This window comes from Aquila chrysaetos, chromosome 1 (assembly GCF_900496995.4).
Source record: "Aquila chrysaetos chrysaetos chromosome 1, bAquChr1.4, whole genome shotgun sequence".
Classification (NCBI taxonomy): domain Eukaryota; kingdom Metazoa; phylum Chordata; class Aves; order Accipitriformes; family Accipitridae; genus Aquila; species Aquila chrysaetos.
This window is the reverse complement of record NC_044004.1, coordinates 26,002,861-26,018,500: the sequence shown is the minus strand read 5'-3', so window position 1 is coordinate 26,018,500 and position 15,640 is coordinate 26,002,861. Positions and strand designations below refer to the sequence as shown.

Below are 15,640 nucleotides of genomic sequence, written 5' to 3'. Positions count from 1 at the left end.
CAAGAGTGGCTGTGCTATCTCTAAGCAGAGTCAGGTCTACTCTTTAAAAGAGTCTGAAAAAACTCTAGTACTCTAGTGATACCTAGCAAGATTTTCAAAGCTGTGGGTTCTTCAATGATACAGAGGCAGTATGAGAATGGTTTAGATGACAGAAAGTGAAAGTCACAGTGGATGCATAGATGGAAGCTGGCAATGGGCCTGCTTAGGCAGGTTTTCAGCATATATTGTCTAGAAAAGAATCACAAGAAACAGAGTAGGTTCACATGTACTGAGGTGCAGCATGAGCTGGAGACCTGATGACTACAGAATCTTGGAGATCTTGAGCAAAATAACAAAGATTGCTTAATCCCAAATTTTCTACTTTTTTTAGGGATGGAAAGGAGATTTTTTGAGATAATAAGGATGAAAACAAAAAGGTGTTATTAAGACTGATGCTGCAACTGGTCTTCCATCTGATAGTGGATGTTGAGAGCAGTGAGCAGTGGATATTGTCCACCTTGACTTCAGAAAGGCTTTTGACACTATGTCCCATAACATCCTTATTGAGAAGCTGATGAAGTATGGGCTGGATGAGCAGACAGTGAGGTAGAGTGAAAACTGGCTCAACAGTCGGGCCCCAAGGGTTGTGATCAATAATACAAAGTCTAGTTGAAGGCCACTAACTAGCAGTGTACTCCATGGGTCAATACTGGGTCCAATCTGATCTGGATGATGGGGCAGAGTGCACCCTTAGCAAGCTTGCTGATGGCACAAAACTGTGTGGAGTGGCTGATATACCAGAAGGCTGTGCTGCCATCTGAAGGGTCCTTGACAGGCTGGAGAAATGGGCAGACAGGAACCTCATGAAGTTCAACAACAGGAAGCACAAAATAAATCCTGCACCTAGGGAGGAACAACCCCATGTGCCAGTACATGCTGAGGGCCACCCAGCTGGAAAGCAGCTTTGCAGAAAAGGATCTGGGGATCATCAAGCTGAACATGAGTCACCAATCTGCCCTTGCAGCAAAGGCGGCTAAGGTATCCTGGGCTGCATTAGAAGGAGTGTTGCCAGCAAGTCAAGGCAGGTGATCGTTCCCCTCTATTCCAGGTGAGGCCACACCTGGAGTACTGTGTCCAATTCTGGGCTCCTCAGTACAAGAGAGAGAAGGACATATTGGAGAGAGTCCAGCAAAGGGCCACTAAGATGATGAAGGGCCTGGAGCATCTCTCATGAGGAAAGGCTGAGAGAGCTGGGACTGTTGAGGCTGGAGAAGGCTCGGGAAGGATCTTGTCAATTATATAAATATTTGAAGGGAGGGTGCAAAGAGGAAGGAGCCAGGCTCTCTTTAGTGGTGCCCAGTGACAGGACCAGAGGCAATAGGCACCAGCTGAAACATGGAAGGTTCTATCTGAACATCATGAAACACTTTTTCACTGTGATGGTGACTAAGCACTGGCACAGGTTGCTCAGGGAGGTTGTGGAGTCTCCCTTGGAGATATTCAAAAGCCATCTGGACATGGTCCTGGGCAACTGGCTCTAGGTGGCCCTGCTTGAGCAGAGGGGTTGGATCAAATGACCTTCAGAGGTTCCTTCCAATTTCAACCATTCTGTGACTGTGTGACAGAGAGTGAGAATGGAGGCATGTTGACCTCTCTAACCATAGTGTGCAGACTGCAAAAATCAGCAAAACTGAAAAATCATATATGGATATTGCTAAAAAAGAAAATTCCAAATTCAGGGGTCTCTGACACACAACTACAAAAATCTGAATGAATTCATAAACCCTCCTTTGAAAGACTGAAAACACATTTTCCTCTGGTGTTAGTATTAACTTCTACTTTTTTAATGTTTAGATACCACTTTCACTGACAGAGTTTTCCTTCTATTTGCAATCTGTCCAAACACACTCACTAACACTAGGAAAATGTCACAATACTGAAGGTAAACTTCTTGAAAAGATGAAGAATTTTTTGTTTTAGCAAAGTTGCTTACTGTTTCAATTGCCATTTCTATAGCCAAGTTATCTTCTGTGCTTGGACTTTTCATGAAGTGCTTTAATGCCTAAAATGATACAAAAGAAAAGTCAAAACTGAGACACATGAAATTAACATCTTCCTAATTTTTATCAAGTTATTTCTCTCTGCATTTTGACAGACAAGTGGCACGCTGAATGCTTATCTTGACTGTATTTTACAGCCATAATGATAACCACATACACTATAGAGGTAGCAGCTGCTCTTACAGATACTCCTGCAAGAAAGAAGAGTTGAGTCTTTGCCAAATTCTGGTCTATACCTTCATCTAACTGTGAAAGATGTTCACAGCAATATGATGACAAGAAATTAATGATTAATGTGCCATTGGATCCCCCCTATGCCCCAGCTGAAGGAGTGGTCATCTGCAATGGCTGTAATTTGCAAAAATCAGTAATATTTTTTCAGTATGTGTTCAGTATGCAAAGGTCAAACATTTAATAAGCATCAGTTCACTGATTTGTAACCGACCAAAAGGAAGTGTGTCAATTGATGTACTTCAATTAACTTATTTCCTTTTTTTTTTAAAAAAAAAGCTTTAAGTTAGGGCATGCTACAGTATTAAATGAATTAACTAGCAACCAAGTCTTCACTGATTAAGCTAATAAAATATAAATAAATTCTACCTCTGTGTTCATGATATTTAGAGATTCATTGAGAATAGTATATCATTGATGCACCTAGAGCCTCTACTGCTGTGAAAAAGTTATGTGTATGGCAGCATATAATTCACAGAATACAATGTAGATAATTGTAAATATAAATAGTTTACTTATGTTTTTTACACTTTTAAAAAATATCAGTATGTCATCAGTTAAGGCAGCTGAAGTCTACTATGAACGTCCCTGATTTTGAAGTACTGTATTTTGAACAGTTTCTATGAATGTTTAACTATCACTGTTTTATCCTTTAAGTACTGACCCGTCCATATTGACCACACAGCAAGAAGAACTTTCCCGCCTGAAAATGTTTCTTTTCTGCTTCAAAATATAGTGCGATGCTCTGATAATCTTCGTTGGTAGTACTTTCAGAACCTGCAACAGATAGATAGCAATCAAAGCAGAGTATTCTTATTAAGTAAGATAAAGGCCCTACTGAAGGAACAAATTCCTATTCTACAGGTTTTTTTCTACTGACATTCGAAGAAAACCAAAGCCAGCTAGACTCAAATTATGTCTTATACAGTTTTTTCCTATTTAATCAGACTAAATGTCAGACATTAGGAGCTAATATAATGCAGTGAAAAAATTGTTGCCATAGGTTTTACACCATAATGGGATTTCTGTTGTTTTAACAGACATAATAAAATGGCATAACTATGACCTACTAATGAATTTTTCCATTATGTCTTGGCAACAATAAAACAGAGCAAGTGATTATGAGATTATCACCTGAATTATTTTCACAGTTTAAAAATATGCAAGTATATCTGTATCATACAGAGCAAGACTCAGGACCAATGTAACCGTGTGGTAGCAGGGAATACTACTTAGTCTTCTAACCAAGACTCCATTTTACTGTACATGTCTAAAATAAATACAGCCATTACTCCAGAGTTAGTTTTAAACCCTTTTTCCACCCACTTAGATTACAATTTGAGACATCCTATTTTGGATAGAAGGAAGAAAGCATAAGGAACAGTAGAACAATAGTGGCCACCTTGACAAGCAGCTGCAACAGTACATCACCAAGCTAGCTGTTGCCAAATTTTTATAACCTTCATAACAAGAATACATTTTTTAAAGGAAGAGATTAATTGAAAATATGAGACAATTTAGTAGATACGTATGTGGAACTGTTTCCACAAAGAGTACTGCCTGACACAGGTGAAAAATATAAAAGTTATTGCAAATTGACAAGCTGGCCACTGACTGACTTGACGGCCTGAGGTAAAAGTCAGCTTCTCAGTAAGGTCTCCTTTTTGTCTCTTGCTGAGACAACAGGAGGCCACGAAGACCCTTAAAGGGAAAAAAAGGAAAGATAAGTGACATTCACATGTAAGAAAAGAGCTGGAACCATGAAAAAAGGAAAAGAGGGAATAAAAATCAAGAACTGTACCAGTAAAATTCTCAGTTTTGGAAAAGCAGTACTACATATGTCAAGGTCAAAGAAAGGGATTCCTCAATGGACATAAGAAAATAGTCTAGACAAATGCTTTATCTCTATGGATAAGCAGAAAAAGCTCTAGCACAGGCAAGATTTGAAAACAACCTAGACTGAAGACCAAGGGAGATACCTAAGCTGAAAGCAAAGCCTAGCTTGTAGGCCTGAATTAGACACAGATTGCCAAATCTGTCCATGGTGACTGGAAATGGAAAAGGCTGGGAAACAAAACTTCACATCCCTTGTCTTATGATTTCAAATTGGTCTAAACCAATTAAAAGAACAACAAAACATATTGCAAGCGAACTATTAACCTGGAATACTCACTGATGATATCAGCATAAATCTCCATCTTGTTGTGTTGTTGAGCTAATGTGAAAGCTTCATTATTGCACTTGGACATGACCAGGAACTGGATGGCAGAACCATAGTCACCAAGCTGCAGGAAGAATCTAATCAGAATGAACAAATTAATACCTTAGTACTAATTAGCATAATGAATACACCATAGGTTTTAGGAATATATATTTTGTGTCATACAAATATGACATATTTCTGATTTATTTTATATCTCGATTATTTTAAATAGGTTACTAAAATTAACTTAGTATAAATAATACAGCATGGCAACTTTTATTATTGTCCAAATTTATTACTTCAGGTTAATACATTTTTGATCAGAAAGTTAAAAAAAGAAAAAAAAAACCTAGTACCTGCTTAGCTTCTCAAATTTTAGGAAACCCAAATCAATAAGCTGGAATATATAGTCACTGGCCAAGTACCAATAACCAGAGTCTGATACGTTAGCAAGCCTCACCAACTTCCAATAGGTATGGCCTCTTTCACCCTTTTTTTTTTTAACCCGTGTAATATGAATGTTACCTGGCCACCATCTTTGCTCCATCAAGAGACTGTGTTTCTCTCACAATATTAACAGCCTTTTCAGGATTATTAAGGTGATCCAAATATAGTCGAATTACACTGTCCCATTGTTTTGCATGCTCATAAGCTATCACAGCTTCCTTGTACCTGCAAAATAATGGTTCCATGTAAGTTTTTCTAACTTTTAAGTAACTCTTTACAATACGGTGTGAAAGAAACATACAGTATTTTATTTCTGAGAGGTTACTCTGTGACACCTTCCTTTCAGTTTGCATATAATAGCCTTGTTCTGCATTTACTATGGGTTTTTGTCTCTATTTCATTTTCTCTTGGGAGAATGAAAGGCAGAGACAACAGAAAAATGTCTACCACAATACTATTGACCTACTCTGCCAGCACCCCTTTTGGTATATCTTAAAAGTGGTTCATCTGTTCCATCAGCAAACATCATCTGTTCCATCAGCTCCATATGAAATCACTTGGGAGTGAAAGAACAATAAAAAACAAACAGATGATAACTAGTTGTACAATTTTAAAAATGAGACTTCTTTTCTGTTTTGTAAACAAGATCAAGAAATTTTTTCTTTCTCACACTACGCAATTGATGCAAATAGTATTTTCTAGTCTCATCACAAACAGCTTTGGTGTGTTTCATGTTATAAAGCATCATTGTTCTGAAGCACATTTACTTACAGGTAAGGACTAGTGGAAACTACATTCTGTGATTAAATATAACCTATTTGGGGCTTTCATTTCAGCCAATAATTTCACATTATTCAATATTTTCCAAGTGCAGCCATTAAGATTCTTTGGTTCTAGAATGAAAAATTTTCTTTCATGATTACTCCCCCACTGAATGACTTTTAAAAATCACAGCTAAAGAGTCGTTAGAAACAAACGCAACTTCAATACTCTGCTAAGAGGAATATTGCATTGGGTGCAGTACTTTAAAAACTTTAATGATTTTTGTTAAAAATATATTAATGCTTAGATAGGAAAACAATCAATTAGAAACACATATTTGATACTAGTGGAAGGTCCTTAGATTATGTTTAAAATCTTTACACAACACCTTAAGTTTACATATTTCAGAATCCATTTTCACAAGGCTATTTTATGCAAAACAAAGTCTCTCTCAATTTATTTTACAAAAAGAGTAATGTATAATAATAATAACAGTAACAACAACAACAATAATAATAACATGTTTTATAAAAAAAGATAGGCATTCAAACGCACCTGCCATCTGCTTCTTTGGCCTTTGCATACTGTAGGTGAATCTTTGGAGATGAAACGTGAGGAAGAAGTTCACCAACCTTTGCCCTAGAAATACAAGAAAATAGTTATTTAATAAATATATCTGGTTTCAAATTTTCTTCAGTAAAACAGGCATATTTATATCAACACTGAAAAGGAGGCTAAAAAAGAAGTAATTGAACATAATGTATAAGCTTTGAAGGCACTTTAATATTTTCAAAAAGCTGCACTTTATAAATATAAGAACTGGAAATTATAGACTGCTTCACGAACATACAGGCTTAAAGAAGGAAGTTTGAAAGCTTAAGTTTCAAACTTAAAGCTTAAGTTTGAAATGTACAAGCATAAGAAGTGCCAGACCAACAATTTTAACCTCCAGTATTCTCTAATTAATCTACAGAAGCAGCACAGTATTAAAACTGTAACCTGAAAGAATGTGCAAAAGGGTACAAAAGACCGCCAGTACAGGTGCAGTTGTGATCACTCCCGTGACCGTGTGCTTAAGGCCACAGGTTGTACAGAGGACTCTAGGCAGTTAGAACCAGATTCTCTGAGCAACACCATCCATAACAGCAGAGTGTGGAAGAACACAGAACTATGTCAGTCCTTCCATAAATCTAGCTTCAGGAGTTGCACACAGTGACACGGTCTATAAGAGCCAGCAAACTAAGCAGTGGGCCTTTCAAGACAAAGATATGAGAGACTGAAGAGAGGCTGACCTTAACTCTCACCTCTCTGCCTAAAAGAGAGAGCACTATCCAAACTGAACCTCCTTCTGCTAGGGTAAACAAAGCTTGTACCTCTCGCTGTCCAAATCAAGGCTACCATTATATACAAGCTATCCTACTTAATGAAGTGTTCTCTTTGTCTGTTCTGATGCCACTGGCACTTCTATGATGGAATAAAATTTTCCTTAGTAAATGAACATAATATTCCAACCCAATTTTTAGAGCACTCGTATGAAAGAGGAGGGGCCTTTCTGATCTCTGCTCCAAACAGTTCTTAATATTAGAAGTCCATAAAATGTAATTAGGCAAGAATTAAGCCCTTAAATCTCTCAGTAAATTGTACTTTTCCACTGCAAACTTGACAATAATCAAATTCACTTTAAAAAAATTAAAAATGTATTGAACATAATGCCAGCAATTTTGATTATTCATGATACAGACTCCACTTGAACCAGCAACTTAGAATCATTTCCAACTGTCTGAATATTCAGTCTCAGCTATGTATTTTATAGCTGAAGAAGTTTAATGAAATAAACAGTAACTACATGAATAAAATTACTAAATTCAGTGTGCGCATGCACACACACAAAGGACTTGAAACTGCAGGTAACATTAAACATAACATAAAAAAAAAAGAAAAAAGGAAGACTCTCTCCCACTTACAGTAAGACTATATGTAAAACAACATAAGCTTCTGAGAGAACATTCTTCTTGTTTAAGCTTGGGGAAGGGAACAATAAAATCAATGAAACATAATCAATGAGACATTTGTGCTATTCAGAGAATCATTCCTTTCCAAAGAGCACCAATACAACACTTCCCTGAAATCGGTACTTACCAGTTTTTACACCGGATGTATACTGATGCTGCCTTGTCATAATATTGTCCCTTTTCATACAGCTGAGCAGCTTCTGAAAATTGCTACAGTATTGGAAACCATTAAAATGTAATTTCTAAATTAAGATTACAAATAAATAAATAGCTTAATGAATTCACATATTCAGGCTTAGCTTTATTAACTCTTTTGAATACCTTCATACTCTCCAGAATAGCTCCACAGTCTCTTTTTAGTAACCTACTGGGATGTTTAATGGCCTGGTTTACCCCTCGACGGATATCTCCCATACGAATGGACATTTGAGCCACTCCAGCAAGGCAAGCTTCATCATGTTCCTGGTACTGGCAATCAAATGAAAAGCAATAACTATACATTATACATCAGAAATATCAGGTCACAAAAGCCACAGTAACCATGCACTGAAGCAAATTAACAAAACATTACATGGACTTAGTTAAATCAATTTTTGTCTCAAAATTCTTGCCTAGCTGCGGTTGTCACTTATTTAGAAGAACTCAGCTTAATTTTCTTCTTAAGCTTTGTCTTTAATTTTTACATTTTACTTACAAGCTCTGTCCAGACCAAGCATACATGAGAAGAATCTGTTTTACAGGTAATTTAGTACTACTCTCTTCTTTCCTCCAAAACCAACAGTAGAGGAAAAGAGAAACTACAAGCAGGATTATTTCCTTTTTTTTTTTTTTTTTAGAAGGTGGTAAGGCCACTGATATTTCATAAAGCCAAATGGCTTGAATTCAGAAAACATTGCTATTTCCCCTATTATGGTCCCCTATTATAATTTAAACTGCTTCGTAAGAGACATTTTGCAAATATTAGGGGAAAGAATGCCAGAATAAGGGAGGATCTGCCGAAGACGATGTTTATTTTCTAACACAATCCTTGCTTGTCTTTATATAGATAATGATTCAGTAAACAAGAACAGAAGGAATAATTAGGACTTTTGTTATAACAATGAAAATCCTAGCAGTATTTTCTCTGACATTTGCACATCTATTATGAAACTGCTCAAATTATAAAAGCCTAAGTCTCATTATGCCATGTTAATACAATGGCAATACTGCTTTATACCTAGAGAAAGCATAATTCTGTATATTAAAAATAAGAGAAGTGCAAAGACTACTATCCCAAAAGCAACAGTCATATAGATTTAGAGCTGAATAAAAAAAAAAACCTGAATTCAAATGAGCCTGAAACATGACAACTTAATGTGTAGTACAATAGTACAAACGCTACCATTACTAAAAAGAAATTACCTTATTGTTTCCAGTGATTCCCTTCTCATAATGTGCCAGAGCGTTAATATAATCACCCCTAAAAGAAAACTGGAAGTTATATGGAAGAATATTTGTAATAGTAAGAGATGGTTACCTTCCTACCACATAGATTATGCATGTATCTTGCATGTCTTGCTTTAGACGTAACAACTCCGTACAAGGATGTGAAGTATGCAAAAGATGGACAGTAACACAACATGTCATGGCACTTCCTGTGCACTTTATTGAGCTATTAGTCAAAGAGGCAGTCCATCTCTCAATTCCATTATACTGAGACCAATAAACCTGCCCTGAAAGACAGGCAAAGAACCTATCTGCACAGTACACCTCAAAAATCTCATCTCTACTTCCACATTTTTCTGGAAAATAAATGAAACTAACCTTCTAAAATTATTTAGAATTTTCACAGCATAAAAACAAAGGCAATTTTTTTCCTTAAGTACATTCAGAACTCAAGTTACAGTTGGTTGCATTGCTTCAACTGCCTCTGTTCCTTTCTGTGATCAACAAGTGTCCTCTCTCAGTGCCAGGGGCACTGCTAGGGGGAAGGAGTTGTCTAAAAACTCTATTAATAGATAAGAGTTTTTCCTCTTGGTTTACACATTAAACAGACCAGGTTTCATCTGGGAAGAATTAGCTATAACATAGACTTTAAAATCATGGCAAATGGCTAATACCATCTCTCTTTCAGGGACTGGCAGCCTTGAGTTTTGGCACTCCTCTACCTAAAATATGTAAGAAAACGAAGGCTACTGGGTATTTAAGGAAAGACAGGCAAAAGGCAAGGCTTTTGTCCAATGTAAGAAGTGTTAAATGGTGTGAACTTTATTTTCCAAGGACTTATCTGCAACGAAATATTTATTTAGTAGAAGATATTATTATATAGTGGACCTACCAGTTGCAACATATGTCTCTAGCATGAAGTATTCCTTACAAAACTACTCTTCCTCATACTATAGCTGCAAGACCTCACAAAATCCTCTCTCAGCAATGCGGTCAGCTGAAGTATCTCAATTCTATGTTCTTCTAGTGAGCATGAGTATTGGTTTAATATTCTTATACAGCAGCTTTACAGGAGAACTTACGTGAATTCAAGCTGCATTGCATATTCCTTTGATATGAAAGGGATTTGGTCTGGGGCCAAACGCTTAGCCAGCTGAAGTGCACTGTCCCAGTGTTGCAAGTCTTTTCGCATCTATTAACAAAGAACAGTAACATTTTCTGATGCAACTATCAAATTCTGAATTCTAATATGAACTTTGTATTATTCTAAATACAAATATAGAGCTAGTCTTCTAGAAAGATTCTGACAATTTGAAAAAGAGACATTCATCCTAAAAGAATGTCTGTCAGTCACACAATGGCAAGACCAAAACCACAAAAGGGCAGAATTATCAGAAGGTAAAATATTCCGACATTAAGGTGAAGATGAAAATGGCAGAAAAAAATTTACACATCTTAAATGAATACCTCAAGTGCAGCAATAGGGCAGGAGGATGCGAGATATAGATCTTGAGCCAGATTAAAATCACTACTAAACATGGCAAGATGTCCTGCTAAAAGGTTGTGGTCTTCTATTCCCTGTAAAAAGACGTAATAGGTGCAAAGGTAGTCCAAAAGAAAAAAAAATACTGTTATAGGTAACAATCTAGTAAGCACATTAAAGCAAAATATCCTTGCATTTTACAGCCATGTGTATCAGATTCTACAAACCAGAAAAAGCCCTCACTTTCTTATTGTTGCTCAAAGTCCCTACAGCCAACACTGTCTAAGATCAGTGATTTGCAGAAGTATATTTTTAAGGTGCTATTTCACATACACTTTTAGATGTATAATTGCAACCTGTTGTTTGTTTTTTTTTAAATAATAGCAGCCTTAAACATTTTCTTCAAAATAACAAAGGAAAAAAAAGCCTCCAAATGCCCGAGACATGAATATATTCTGCTGCTCTGAAGCAAATGCAGAAAGGAATGTTGTGCATTCCAGTAGAGATTGCAACCACTTCAAGACAAAACCAAGCAAGAGTTATGTGGTTTGGACACTTTCTCCTCTATACCTCCTCCCTTGAAAATAATTCACCTTCTATTTAAAAATAAACAAAATCCCCACAAAAATAACAATTCAGCAATTCTTAAAGAAGAATTAAATCACCTTATTTCCTATTTAAAAGGGACTCTACATTTTTACCTTTATTTGCTCTAGTGACATCACCATCCCAGCATTACCAAATGTCCGATAAACACGTATTGCAAAATCCACCTCCATATGATGTAAGCAAGCTTTGGCCAGCTCATTCCAACCAGACTGGTCATTTAGAAGTCTGCATACCTCCCATGCTTCAGAAAACCTATACAAGGTAAAACGCGTTTAAAACTAGTATTACTCATACCTAAAATTCCCTCTCAACACTTTTTTTCCTAATACTATGGTAGGGAAAACATAAAAAGCATTTATTTCTAAACCATGGAGAAAGAGTTGTGTCAGGAAGAAAGGAGAAATACAAATGCATAACTTACAGTTCTCTTTCTACCACACTTTTTCAGGAAACTGTCTTCTTTCCCTACTCTGGCATTCTTTCCATTATACTGATTTTGCATTGCTTCATTACAGTGGGAGGGGAGTATGGAAGAAGCACCTTCAGCCAGTTTTGGAAGAGCCACTGTCATAGAACCCCGAATCAGTATTGAAAAAAATTACTTTAGCTTTTACTTGACAGTGGAAAAACAAATAAAGCACCACTGGGTCACTTATTTTGCTTGGTCTGCATAGACAGCTACATGGACTTATGGATCAATCTAATTTATCAATATTCAGCATGATATTTTTAAATCATCAGGATATGCTGTATTGAGCTATAAGCACAGAAGAGAACAACTTACACAATACAATTAAAACACAGATGTACCTTTTCAACATTAAAGTCTGAGAAAGCATTTGTGTCAGCTCATTAGGTCCAAAGTCTTTCAAATTGCCAAGGAAACTGTGAGTGCTTAGATAGATATTGTTTGTTTTTCCACTCTGAGTCTGACAAGTTAATTCTCCATTATACAACAACAAAGGTTTATTGGAAAAGGGGACTTCCGTGCCACCTGCCAAAATAATCTTTGATCCTAGATTCAAAGATCAGGAAGAAAAGAAGACATCATTTAAAAAATCCCTACATGGTATAAAGTGTAGCAAGCAGTCACAGCTGAAATAATGTAGATTTGTAGGGTATTAATTCAAGGTTTCTAATTCTGGTAGTCACCATGTACTGTGCAGTGCATATTTTTCAGTAAAGTAAATATACATAACTTAAATCTTCTAAACTAGTAAGGTCATTTTCCAAACGTTTGTAGGTAAATTTCTTAATGTTTCTCTGTCACAAATACAGAAATTGCTATGATTACAATTTTGGTTAACAGTGTAAGTGAATACAAGTTTTGTCACCCCAATCCTAAGATTTTCTCATGAACATTTCAAAATACAATTGAAGTACAATGTGTAAATTTCAGACAAAAGATTATAATAGCAAGAAGCTTAGGGAATTAAGACCAAAATGCCTTGTTGAAGCTTTAGAGAAACCTACAAAGCAACTAGTTTTCTATTCATCAGTTGCACTTCAAAACTTCTGTAGTACTATTTATTTTTATATGCAGTTCTGAAAATAATATTTAAGACAAATGAAGACTCAGAACATGTTTTACTTTATTAACTAAAATAGTGAATAAGTTTTTAAAAGCATTTACAGTACCTTGAATGGCATCCTTATGAAAAACATAAGTGTACACTTTATCATCATCAAAAGCAACAAAAACACCTTTATCCATTGGCCAGTTTTCCCATAGGATTCCTTTAATAGTTGGTGAGAAGTTTGGAATCTCATATAATCTATCATTTACCTACAAATAATGTAAAAGTAAAATTACTAGCAAGTGACTAAGGAGACAAACTAAATATTCATCCCAGTTATGATTAAAAATAAAAAAAGAATATAAATAGTGCAGAAATATGAAAATTATATTAAGAAAAAGTTTTCTTAAAAGCAGTGACTCTGAATAACAAAATAGTTTAATTCAGAAGGGAAGTAAATGGAGAAAATGCACATTATATGAATGTTATTTACTTTTCTTAGAAAAAAGGTATAGGGACAGGCAGTGAAACTGGCAGTGTTTGTTAATGGGCTAAAATATTTGTATTTGAATACACAAACACATACATTTCTGAAAATTACTGATCAGGAATTTAGTATAATGAAATTGTCCTAATCTAATATGACAGATTTTATTTCCTTACATTACCATTAAGTTGTCTTCAAGCCTCCTTGGCAATTTCTTCTACCAGCATAAATGTTGGAGTGACAAAAGCTTCTTCATTCTCTATTAAAAACACTATATAGTTGAAGAGCCTGCTTGCAAATATAATTGTATAGGTATCCCACACTAACTTACTGGACAATAGACAAAGCCATCACTTTTGTCATCTATGAAAGCCAATCTGGTTCCATTGGGATCTGGGAAAATTTTTCTCACGCTGACAGGATGCCGATATTCATTCACATATTGCCAGTCTTCAATGTAGAAATAATGGATAACTCCAGTCTAATGAGAAATAACAGAAAAAGCTAATAATGACATCAGTAAGCGGCAAGTAGATAGTTAACTTGGCTGTAGTTTCTCCCATCTTAGATCGCTAAGCATGAAGAGTGTTTAAAGAAAAATACTTCCAGGTGTTTTTTTGGCTTCCTTCTTCATTCACAGCTGGTTTTGGGCAGGATAGGAAAACTTGAGGCTTTTTGGGGGGTGGGGAAAGGATTTGGAGGTTTGACAGGTCTTCTGTTGTTTTGGTTCTTTATCTCACTCTGCTTTGTGGAGACAAGCTGTATTTACTGTACAGTTCTCTAAACAGGGGAAATGCCTGCCTTGCTGCTGAGAGAAGCTTAACTTTCAAACAAAGCTGAAAAATTTGCCTCCAAGGAAGAACCACACATTCTTAAGAACACATGCACCTAATTCAGGAGATAAAAGCAAACTGATTTGTGATTAATGCTGTATTTCAATCAGTGTTGCACAAAGAAGAACACCGAAAGTAAAAGGTGACTTTTGAAGTCAATTGTAAAATTTGCACATATCAAATTGATCGGTTTCGAATTTAGTACTTTAAATTTACCAGTACCAGTTTAGGTACTGAGGAGCTGGGAAAGGCCTCAACTGCTGCAAAACCACTCAAGTTAATAAACCAGTAATAACACCGGAGACAGTGATTCTGCCTTTCCTGTGGAAGGTCAATACATCAGTCTGCATCACAAAGAGCACAATACTACAACACCAAATGTGCCCTATGTTCCCAGTGCCAGAAAATAGTAAAATAAACTCCCCCTCATGCATAGGAAAATCTCTGGAAAAAATCCATAAGCATGTTCACATCCTTCTTTAGTGCCCTCCTAATTCCCATCTTTGTTGAAACACCTAAAAAAAATTCTCTGCATCTCATATAAATGCAACAGTAAAGGAAGTTAGATGCAATTTTGACTGTATTTGCATAAAATCCTTGCATAGAAAACAATCCACTGTATACTTCTCAGAAGCACAATATTTTTTGCTAAAAGTATGATTAATAATCCAGATAGAAACATATTCCATCTAAAAAAATCTTTAAAAACAGAAGTCATACTCACATCTGTACCATATATGAGGAAGTCACTAGTTAAAGCATGGCACAAAATTCGGTATTTATCATCATCTGCTGGGAAGAGTCGAGTTTCTCGTTCTTCCTGAGCATCCAAACCTTCACTTTCTATCTAAATATAAAGAACAGAATGAACTGAAAAACTCCACTGTTAACAATGAGGTATCATAGTTTTGCCTGTATCAAACTGTAAGGAAATGAGATGAAAACAAACTTGCAGGTGCATCCTTTAAAAACCCAGCATCTGCTTCTGTCAAATTCCCACAGAGACTTCTAAACTAAAACTTCTTAAACAGTTCACAAGAAAACACTTTTTCTTCACCTGTTCTAAACTAGATTGTGTTTCTAAAGTCTACAGGAACTCAGCTTTGTTTTAATTAGCCAGCAAAAAAATTCTAAAAGATTTTTAGTTTTTATCTCCATTAACTGAAGATCACTCAATTTTCTCTCATTTTTAAAATTACATTAACTTGTTCAGCTCAGATCAACTCATTAGTTCAGCACTCCAAATTGCCAGAGCTCTTACCATATGCAACTGGACTTTACCCTCAAAGAGAGCAGCAGCATAATCAGAATTAAGGTGCATACTTGCTACTGTCCCGAGGTACTCCACATCTTTAAGCTTTTTTACATCTAAAGAATTCAAACAGAAAAGAAAAGGTAAAAATATTTTGATTTTTGTATAGGTCTTCACTTATCATCATCTAAATTTGCAGCTGAGTAACCAGATGTGAAAAACTCACAACTAAGCAGAGAGGGGACAAGTCACATGTACAGAGACTTCTTAGCAGAGAACTGATTAGAAAGTACAAGAGAAACTGGTTTTCTATGCAACTCTGACTAGTGTTCTTACAGTT

The 15,640-nt window shown here is 35.9% G+C and overlaps 1 protein-coding gene across 4 annotated transcripts in view; it reads right to left on the bottom strand.

Moving 5' to 3' along the window:
• WDR19 (WD repeat domain 19) overlaps positions 1-15,640 on the bottom strand; it is a 49,317-nt gene that overhangs the window by 16,087 nt on the left and 17,590 nt on the right. For all 4 annotated transcript variants that reach the window (XM_029997268.1, XM_029997351.1, XM_029997435.1 and 1 more), the window contains 16 exons: positions 15,310-15,416; positions 14,773-14,895; positions 13,547-13,696; positions 12,850-12,997; positions 12,022-12,226; positions 11,304-11,463; positions 10,587-10,697; positions 10,202-10,311; positions 9,096-9,153; positions 8,016-8,162; positions 7,822-7,904; positions 6,238-6,321; positions 4,999-5,145; positions 4,444-4,568; positions 2,935-3,047; positions 1,973-2,041 (listed from right to left, as the gene is read on the bottom strand). In XM_029997268.1, the coding sequence (XP_029853128.1) occupies positions 1,973-2,041; positions 2,935-3,047; positions 4,444-4,568; positions 4,999-5,145; positions 6,238-6,321; positions 7,822-7,904; positions 8,016-8,162; positions 9,096-9,153; positions 10,202-10,311; positions 10,587-10,697; positions 11,304-11,463; positions 12,022-12,226; positions 12,850-12,997; positions 13,547-13,696; positions 14,773-14,895; positions 15,310-15,416 (1,940 nt within the window). The remainder of the gene's footprint in view (positions 1-1,972; positions 2,042-2,934; positions 3,048-4,443; positions 4,569-4,998; positions 5,146-6,237; positions 6,322-7,821; positions 7,905-8,015; positions 8,163-9,095; positions 9,154-10,201; positions 10,312-10,586; positions 10,698-11,303; positions 11,464-12,021; positions 12,227-12,849; positions 12,998-13,546; positions 13,697-14,772; positions 14,896-15,309; positions 15,417-15,640) is intronic.